This window comes from Fukomys damarensis, unplaced genomic scaffold (genome assembly GCF_012274545.1).
Source record: "Fukomys damarensis isolate Sample0158 unplaced genomic scaffold, DMR_v1.0_HiC HiC_scaffold_6, whole genome shotgun sequence".
Classification (NCBI taxonomy): Eukaryota; Metazoa; Chordata; class Mammalia; order Rodentia; family Bathyergidae; genus Fukomys; species Fukomys damarensis.
Window position 1 is genome coordinate 33,505,966 of NW_022900918.1, and position 10,788 is coordinate 33,516,753.

General features: G+C 34.0%; 1 protein-coding gene across 2 annotated transcripts in view; it reads left to right on the plus strand.

Annotated features, from left to right (window-relative positions):
* Window positions 1–10,788, plus strand: part of Pcca (propionyl-CoA carboxylase subunit alpha) — a 372,170-nt gene that overhangs the window by 116,279 nt on the left and 245,103 nt on the right. For both annotated transcript variants that reach the window (XM_010604603.2, XM_010604604.3), the window contains exon 8: window positions 4,785–4,821. In XM_010604603.2, the coding sequence (XP_010602905.1) occupies window positions 4,785–4,821 (37 nt within the window). The remainder of the gene's footprint in view (window positions 1–4,784; window positions 4,822–10,788) is intronic.

The following is a 10,788-nucleotide window of genomic DNA, read 5'->3' on the forward strand; positions in this document are numbered from 1 at the left end:
TTCCCCCCCCTTTTTTTTTTTTTTTTGTTACTCAGGATTGAACAATTTTATTTTGAGTCAGTCTTGCTTCATTTCCCAGGCTGACTTCAAACTTGCCATCCTCCTCCCTCAGCCTCCCAGTTTATTAGCTGGGATTACAGATGTGTCCTACTGTGCCCATCTCCTCCTTCCCCCTCCTGTACTGGGGATTGAACTAAGGACCTTGCACTTTTGAGCCAAGTGACTGCACTACTGAGCTAAATCCCTGGCCCTCCTCCTCAACTCTTAATCTTACATTTGAGAAGTAATTTAAGCTGAGTTTTTTGTAGCTGTTCATACATTCATTTATTCAGAAGTGTATTACCATATTAATATGAATAAGGGTACATTATGTATCACTTTATTTTCCTTCCCCAACTTTACTAAAACGTCTTGCATATCTTTTGAGTATAAGAGTTTTACCCTCTTAGAGATGACAGTAAATTAGGAGATAGATTTGTAGAGATGAGAAAAGGATCAGGGGAATAGGAAATAGGGAAGAGGAAAGGGAGAGGAGTAATGGGATTCAAAATGACCAAGATATGTAAGTGTATATACCATTTTCCCAAAACAGGCCTCACGATTTTGTATTACTAACAGGTGAGCAGGCAGGCAGGCAGGCAAGAAGGAAAGGCAGGAAGGCAGGAAGGAAGGAAGGAAGGAAGGATGGATGGATGGATGGATGGATGGGTGGGTGGGTGAATGGATGGATTAACCTTTTAAAATGGAACTCCAATTTACTCCCCACCCCTTTGATACAGCCAAGGCCTTTGGGATTGTGGGCTCTTCTGAAAGGCCAGGCTGGAACATGGCCATGCTCCTGCTTTTGGTCATCCTATCCTGTTCTGCCACTTCCTTAGTATGTTTCAGTTTTAGTCTTCAGGACCTTCTTGTTTTTAGAGCATATTAAATTCCTTCTTAATTAAGGGTTTTGTATATGTTGTTTCTCTTTCTAGAGTACTTTCTCCCCAGTCTTTCCAGGGTAGTGAGCTATTTGTATCTGCAGGTTTCAATTTTTAGGTCAGAAGGGTCCTTTTTGAATGTCCTGTCTAAAACAGTCCTCTCTTATTCTCTGCTGAGGTACTCTTTGTTTCCATTGTAACATTTGTTTTAGTTCTCAAACCGATTCGTTTCCTTGATTTTTTATTTCTCTTATTAGCCTGTAGTAAGCTCCCCAATACCAGAAACTTTATTTCATGTACTGTTTTTGGGAAAATATTTTTGGAATTAGCATAGAAGTGGATGAATAAGAACATAAGGATCTTATTTATTTCACTTAGGAGTATATCTTTCATATGTATCCATTTTCCTATGAATGAATCTATTTTCTCTTTTTTATGGCTGAGTAATATTCCATTTTGTAGAAAAAAACACATCTTCCTTATCCAGTTTCCAACAGATGGGCAAATGGGCTGTTTCCAAGTTTTAGCTATTCCAAACTGTGCCGCTATAAACATGGGTGCACATACTTCTCTGTGATATGATTCTTTTAGTTCTTTTGGAAAGATACCCAGCAGAGGGATGGCTGGGTCAAATGGAACCTCCAGTTCAAGCTCTTTGAGGTATCTCCATATTGATTTCCATAAGGCACACATGTGTAAATACCAAATAGTCTCTCTGGTGTGAATAATCTGCAATAATACAGAAGATCCTAATAAGATTACTGACATTTAGAAATGGGAAGAAAGGAGCTAAAGGTGTAGGGAAGGGGAGATGGGTAGGGGAAAGGTAATAAGGGAAAAGAAAAAAATGTGAGATAATGAAAAGATGGAAATAAAATGTTTGTAGATGGGGAGGGGAGGAGGGGGTGAAGGGAGGGCAGGGACAAGGGGAAAAAATGAGAACCAAGACCTGTCATGTGGAGGTACAAATTCCCAACAATGAATGTAACTGTACTGTATCCCTAAAATGTACCAATAAACTCAATTAAAGCTAAAAAAAGAACATAAGGATCTTCCTTACAGTTTTAAAGGCCATGTAATATTCCATTTTAATCAGTGTACTATTTGTGGTACCAGTCCCCTATTGAAGGCCTGTTAAGTTGCTTGTCAAATTTTTCTTATCAAGACACCAACATACTGAAAATAATAAATTTCTGTATATGTCTCTCTGTGTGCATGCATGTGTGAATATCTGTAGGATAACTTCCTAAGAGCGAAACAACTGGATCAAAAGATACACATCCTCAGACTAATTTTGAAACTATCATACCATTTTCTATGACACCAATTGTGAGAAGTGCTTATTTACTTTTAAAGTCTCCACTCTTGGCCATTATCATACATTAATTTGCTAGGTAAAAGTGAGCTCTCATTGTCTTAACCTACATTTCTGTAATTATAACTATGATTAAACATATTTCATATGTTATCCTTTTGGACTTTTTATTTGAACTTAACCATTTGCCTATTTTTCTGGATGATTCAACAATCAGTCTTTTTTTTTTTTTTTTTAGTTCTTTGAAAGTTTTACTAATTTTTTGTAACCTTACCTGGAAGTGTTATAGTATTCTGTGTCATTACCATTGACTTTGGAGCTATATGGAATTTTTATCTTTTCAAAAGTAATTTCATGTAGCCCCATAATAAATGTGTTGAAAGACCATATTGCAGCTGAGTGTTTTTAGTACATTTGTGATACTGACAGAATTTCTAGTGTTTAGTACATAAAACTAAAGTTTTGCAGGGGAATAAATAAGTGACAAGTGAGAGTTAATTTCTAAGTTTGTTTCATAGCATTTGATTTTCATAGTAAGAAAACTTAAGCATACTGATTAGTTCAAAGGTAAGATTATGGCAGGTATCTAGCAGAAATACTGGACTGTGGCAGTTACAAGAGTTTTTAGAAGTTGTGCTATGTTCACATTTAATTTTCTTTATATGCACATGATGCATCTGTAGTATATACATGTATAAATAAATGGCAAAATCTAGCTAATGAATTCTCTGAATTATTCTTTAAAACTTGCCTATGAGTTCTCTCAAAGTAACAAACATTTTGGATGGCACTTTAATTTCTTTGGGATTATCTTTGACAAATATACTCTTACACATTTGAAAGAAATGTTGGAAGTTTGCTTCTAGGCTTATTATAATCCAGTCTTCGACAGCCATCACTCTTCCTGCGTTTTGTTCAAGAGGCCCTAATTGTTCGCATTTGGCAGGTTTAACACTTCCTGACAGAGAGGCTATTAAAGGCAAGTATTCTCCAATAACTGTCACTGGCTGGAACAAAGAACCTTCCAACTCAATGTGTGGAAACCACTAACATTCTTAAATGACCCTTTTCATGGATTTTTATCCTTTTAAGCTAAAATTTGGAGAATGTAGGGTCTGTGAAAACAGCAAGGTGTAATAAAGCAGTAAACCTTGATTTTGGGGGGCTGTTGGGTGGGAGGAATAGATTTATCTCTGACTTGAAAACAATTGTTATTTGGAAAATCTCATTAGCAGATGTGACTGCTTGGAGTAAAAAAAGACTTAAAACTGATGTGGCTTTCAGGACTGCTTTGAACTTAACAAGCACCTATTTGTGGAGCAGACTGGCTAATGAAAGGAAATTAAATTTTTCTGACAACTTCCCCCGCCAACCTCCTTATTCAGGGGATGTTATTAGGTACTGAAGAGTTTTAAGGAAGATTTTTTTTTATTAGACATAAATGAACCAGTTATAAACATCCTCTACCTCAGTTTTAGGGGTGGATTCTCACGTGCTTGCTCTATATTTTAAGTGTAGTAGCTTAAAAGCTTGAAAGTAACAGGCTTCACTTCACTATTTTGAAGTTGTATTTTAAAAGTCTAGGGATACTTACCAGCTGATGGTTTCAAAACACTATTGGTAGTTTTTTTTCTGTCACTCAGTTTAAAAAAAATAGAATTGAAAAGGAGCTTGAAGATCAGTATTGTCTTCATTATATGGGAAATGTGTCATGAGTATTCTTTGCTGGGTGTTAGGTAAGAGTTAATGATCAATGAATGACAGATTCAAGGGACGTTTTTGCCTTTTCAGCAACTTAAAGGTACAAGTGGCTTTAGTTCATAGTTAGCAGTAACTAATCCTTATATCAGTAAACTTTTCCTTTGTACCAAACTGTTTGGGAAGGCATTTGATTTCCCCCTTTGGAGTTTTGTAGGTTTTTTTCTTGGGTGGGGCATTGAATTTAAGGCTTTTATGTGGCAAGCTACAACTATAAATATGAACTGTGTGCCTGAAAAAGAGATGAAATAAAAGGTAAGATGCAAAAGATAAAGAATATTACCATAATGAATTTTAAAAATTTGATAATTCCTAAAGATATTGGAAATTTACTTTTTTATTTCTGCAAGATTGATCAAACTCCTCCCAAACAATAGAGAATCAACTCCCCCTGCTGACAAAATCTAGGAAAACATGATCTATAAATATTAGAAACAAGCTGGCTGTAGACAAGCTTTAATGATCTGATTTATGATTCAGTATTGATTGTAAACATTCAAATTCTGCCATTAAATTCCAGCAACTACACCAAATCATTGGCAACTCTGGTAGTGCTTCCTGCCAGGTCATTTCAGACCCCTTTGAGTTTCTTAATATAGTAATGATGAAGTAGAATTTACATTCCACTTATGGTATTAATTTTACATTTCTCTGAATGAAAAGGGTTAGAAGGTTGTAAAATTGAACATTAAATGAATCAGAGGAGACAGTAGTGCAATATACGACTGCCCTAAAGACATTGTGCAATGCCTCATGGGATTAATGCTGAGTCTCATTTCCTCCTGTTACAGGATGCAGATGAAGCCGTCAGAATTGCGAGGGAAATTGGTAAGTTCTTAAATTAACTTTGGTAGGGTTTCTGCGTCTTTCAGCAGATTCAGTTAAGGAAAGATATAATAATAAGTAGTTCCAATAGAGCAAATAATATTTTAATGGTTTTAGATTTTTGATTACATGTTGCTCCAAAGAATTTATCAGTTGAATTCCTGTATCCTATTATTAAAGTGAACTTTAAAGAGTAATAAGACCCTTTTTGTAAGATGAATTCGCTAGCTAATTAAAAGAAGGAATTGTCTTAAATATCCTTAAAAATGGATTGAGTGTAAATCGCATTTAAGCAGTTGAATATAAAGTTTATAAAGTTAAATACATATATGATTAAAGTAAAGTGACAAGATACTTTGTTTTGCCTTTTCCTAAAATATAATATTGTCAAATTTTAAAATTTTATCTTGCTAAAAGAAAGATAAAATAGAATGTGGGGAATTAGAAATGAATATTCTTAATGGAGTAAACCATTTTAATGACTATTGTACTTTTTAAATAAAAAATATTTGTGGTGCTCACGAAAGCAATGGTATTTTCAGTATCTGCTAATTGAGAAAACCTGTAAGGGCATTCTGTTATGATAGATTAACAAAGTTGCTAAAAACTACAATTTTATTAACTGAATCAGTATTTGTGAACATTTGAAAGAAATGTGTAGACAAGTGAGAGAAATTAGCTAGTTCCTTATATAGAGATTCATAGCCATCTTTAAAACACCCTACAGTTCCTATGTCCAGAGTTTTCAGCATACACACTAACATTTCTTGTAGTCTTACAGAACTGATTATTTAGAAATATTGTCTGCAGTTGGAGAATAGTAGATTTGACAAGATTTATATAGTTGTGATATGTAGAAATATTAGCCTGAAAGTGAATAGTTGTATTAATAAGTACATTCATTGCAAATTAGAACAGGCTAGTATAACAGTTCTTTAGTGATTTAAAAAGTTGTTTAGGATTTGGGGATTTAGCTCAGTGGTTCGCCACCTGCCCAGCAAGTGCAAGGTCCTGAGTTCGATCCCTGGTACCACACACACACACACACACACACACACACACACACACACACACACACACATGCACACACAGTTATTTAGCTTATTGCATTGCTCTTTTTAGTTTGGTTTGGCCAGATTATTTCAACTTTGTTTAGTATTACTTTGCAAAAAAGTCCTGGACTTAATACTAGGCCATAGAAAAATCTTTGTCTACCATATGTATTAGTTAATCATTTCTTCAGAACTGTCAACCTTTTCAAAAAGAACAGTATTTCACAGTAAGATTTGCCAGATTGCTGAATATTTTTCATTGCTAAGAGGTATTTAACATCTGGCTTTTGAGGAGACATTCCTAAAATAGTTTAGTTTTATTAAATTAACTCCTCATTCTAGTCACCTACCTAATAGGATATAACAATACTATTTATCATAATATGTATATAAAAACTATTTGGAGGATGTTAGGGTAACAATAGAGGGTAGAAGAAAGTTATAGACTTACATTGCTGTGCCACATTTTGAATTATGAATCATCAACTTGTGAGCATTTCCTTTGAATAAATGGTAGTCTGCAGATTGGTTTGCTTGCTTTTGTGTTTTTCTTCCACCATTTTTATAACGTGTGACTTTTAAGATAAACACCTGATCATGATGGTTTCTCTCTGATCAATTCTCATCACTCTGTTATCTTTCTTCCACATTTTAATTCTGGGCTTTACTTCTTTTTCATTTTTTTCCTGCTCATGTCCCTTAAATTCAGTTTAAATTTATTTTCTTTATACTTGGGTATGTCCTCATGATTCCATTTTTCTGTCTTTTTTCAAAAATTTCCCTTATTATTCACTCTCATTTGTGAATTAATGATCACAGTTATAACTACTAAGTATAAATGTATTAATGTTTTGCTTGTACTGAAAGAAAGGGAGGCTATAACATTTGAGGTAGGTAGTGGAACCACTGAGCTAAATCCCCAGCCCGGGAGGCCATAACATTTGAGATGAAATAAAACATAGTAAAGAACCAGCGTCATCAGCTTTTATAAAGCTTTTAGAATTTCCTTGAGAATCCATTCTCAGTCACCACAGAAGCCTCCCATAAAAGTACTCTCATAGTGCTTTTCCTTCAAGTACTAGCTACTAAATGAAATTAAATTGCATATTATTGAAGTCTTTTGGTTTTGTGTTGTTTGGTCATTCATTAAATTTTCTGCTACTTTTATTGGATACATTATATCTTAACTGCATCATGATTATGATGGCCATTTTAAGTTCATCTAAGAGGCAAATTAATATTGATTCTATGGGAAAATATGTTCCTCATTCTAACCAACTGAATTATAAAATCTTCAAAGCTATCCATTTGTAAGTATGTGTCATACCTTTCCTAGATTTCTTTTACTTTTTTCTGTGCTATGTGGTAAAAATGAAATTGATCCTGTCTTACGTGGTACCCTCTTTCCAGTCTATACTTTTCTGGAAACAAAAATCTTTGCTGCTCAAGTTGGAAGCTGTTTTCAGCATTGATGTTTTAGGTGTCGTTTACATGATAGTAGCCCATATTTATAGGTCATTTTTGTTTTTTGTGGTACCAGGGATAGAACTTGGGACCTTGTGCTGCAAAGTAGGTGGCAGAACCACTGAGCTAAATCCCTGAACATTTTTTTCCCCATGAGCCAGACACTTTCGAAATATTATTTCTAATGCTCATTCTTGTGTTTAATTATTTCCATTTCCATTTACAGGAACCTAAGGATTAGAAATGTTAAGTAATTTGCTCAAGGTCACTGAGCTACTGGTTTAAATTTAATTTCTTTGGCTCTTAACACCATGGATCTTTCATTATACTTTGGCTAAACTAATGAGATTTCAAGATGAGATCTAAAATTTGAGTCATTGTTTTGTATAAAATACTATAAGGTACTTAGGCATTTTCTATGTGGAATTAAAGAAGCAGGCAGCCTCTGATCATTGATGGGGTGAGAGACAGTTAAGACTTAATATGTTACTTAATGTATTTGTTTTTTGGACTCCCTTGTCTGCCTCATTTGCACTCCTGAGATTTTCCTAAGTTTAGAGAAATAGGACTATTGACCCCCAGTTTATCTGTAATCCCAATTTAGGACAACAGTAATTGGATCTTGATGTCCATTTAAGTTTGATCTTTTTAGTGGACCAAAGGTCCTTAATATAATTAAAATAAACATTGATTCTTGAAAGGAAAAAAATTATAAATCTAAACTTGTCTTTTAACAACTTCCAGGTCATTCTTACTCTGTTTCTTTGTCTATCTTTCGCACAATCACAAATCATGCTCAATTAAAAAGAATTGTGATCTTGAAGTCTATCACCATACAAACCCACTTCTCTTACAGTTTCCACAGTGAATGTTACCCTATTTACTTAGACCAAAATCCAGGTTCCATCCTGGAAGCCATCCCACATTCATTACTCACTATCTTTGGTACCACCACTCTACTCCAAATACTTTTGTCTTTTATAAGGACTATATCAATAGTTTCTTGACCTCTTTTTAAAAACAAGGCAAAGCCATTATTCGTGTAGCAGACAGTGGGATATTTTAAAATGTAAAAGAGCAAGGATACAGCTCATCCTACCCTGCCGTATCCCTACTTTAAATCCTCTAATGACTTTCTGTTGCTCTTAGATAAAACACAGTTCCTTGACAACAAATCGTATGTAATTTTCCTGCTTTTCTCTTCAGTCTCACTTTACTCTATTCCTTTTCTTGCCTACTGTACCTTAGTCACATCAGCTTAATTGAATGCAAAGACTTTCAGAGCCTTAGCATTTTTGAGGGGTTTGGAGGGAAAGAGTCAGGACAGAAGGGATCTGGAAGACTCTTGCATAGTCCTTGTATCTTTGCTTAAATATTATGTCTTTAGGAGAAGATGCTCTACTCATTCTGTCATACAACCATAACTTTCTGAGTAGTACTCATAACTTGCCAATAATTTACTGTTCATTGATTTTTTTCCCCTTCAATATTTTATTTTGGGGAAATTTAAAACTTAAGAGTTTTGATAGAACTTTGTGTTACATACCTGTACATGTTCAGCACCAAGGTTCTGTTATTAACCTAGATTATCGCTTATCTACACCTATGTTAACTCATCTTATTTTTGCTGTATTTTTAAAGTACATTGCACATACTCATACATATTCCACTAAATACTTAACCTAGGACTGGGAATGCTCAAGGCTCTGGCTTCCTTCCCAGCATGAGGGAAGGGGAGGTACTCCAAAATACATGTTAATGCAATTAAGTTTTTGCATATAGTTTTGTTTTAGTCCAAACTTTGCATGCAGTAATGTGAGCAGAACTTGCCTATATTTGCTGTTTTGTTATATGCATACATCTCTGTAACCCCAAACTCTACTGAGATGCTAGGCAATGCTCTTACTCCAGAGAGCTCTCTCATGTTCTGTCCATTCTTACTCCGTAGTCCTTGAGGCAGCCTGTTCAGAATTTTTATACTAAAGATTAGATTTTTAAAAATTGAGATAAAATTTAAATACTGTAAAATCAGCCATTCAAAGTACACAGCTCATTTTTAAAAATTTATTCACAAGGTTATGTAGCTCTCATGACTGTCTAACTTAAGAACATCTTCATTATTCCCCAAAGAAACTTGATAACCAGTAGTATTTAGTTTTCATTCTCCTCCTGGTCCCTGAAAGCCATTAATTTACTTTCTGTCCTTATGAATATATTATAGATATTTGTAAATAGACTCTGTTTAGTTTACTTAAAAGTGTTTTCAGGGTTCATCCATTTTTACCATATATTGAAATTTCAGTCCTTTTATGGTTGAATAATATTTTATTTTGTTCATCTGTCACATTTTATTGTTCATCTGTTGAATGTTTGGGTTGTTTCTATCTCTGACTATTGTAAATAGTGTGGCTGTGGACGTTTGTATGTTTTTATTTGCATATTTATTTTCAATTATTTTGATTTATATGAGCTAGGGGTGCAATTGCTGGGCTATATGGTAACTGTTTTGAAGAGCTTTTAAACTCCTTTCAGTGGTCACTATATCATTTTAGATTTCTACCAGGAATGTATGAAGTTTTCAATTTTTTGCCAACATTTTAAAATAAATTCTTTTTCTCCATTTAGTTCAGGCTGGCCTTGCACTCACTGTGTAGTTTAGGCTGGCTTTGAACTTATGGCAATCCTCCTGCCTCAGCCTCCTGAGTGCCAGGATTATAGACATGTGCCACCATGCCCAGCTTTGTTATTTTTTAATTATTGCCATCCTAATGTATGAGAACATTCTATGGCAGAGATTGGCAGAATGTATTAAGAAACATAATCAACTATATGCTATCTATAAGAAACTCATTTCAGTTCTAAAACTTTTTAGATGTTGAAAGTGAAAGGATAGAAAGATATAGCTCATGAGAACAGTATCCAAAAGAGAGCTGGAATGGCTATAATAATATCAGACGAAATAATGTTGATTTATTCTTATTTAAATTAAATATATTTAATATGTTATATTTACCATTGTCAATAATTGTTAAAACAAATCATTACATTGTAAAATTAAATACTTTACATTAGATAATATATACTATATCAATATAATATGTTTATAAATTTTTACTTCATTAATAAAATATATATTTGATAAATGAAACTAAAAATATGTAGTTATGTATTTATGTATTTAAAAGGCTGGTTGAGGCAAGTGAAAATACTCTGTGCTCACTTCACACCTTTTCATTCTAGAGTGGGAAAAACTCAGTCAGAATTAATTACCTTTTGAGGGGGTGGTGGTAGTAGAAATGTAGATAATTCATAGTTGAACTGCAGCATATACGTGTTTACTGTTAGGTAATTAGAGGTCCCAAGTAGTATTGATACAAATGTGCATCATCTCAGTCTGAATTGTGCTAAGCTAAATGATCCACTTTATTTTATTTATTTATATATATATATATAT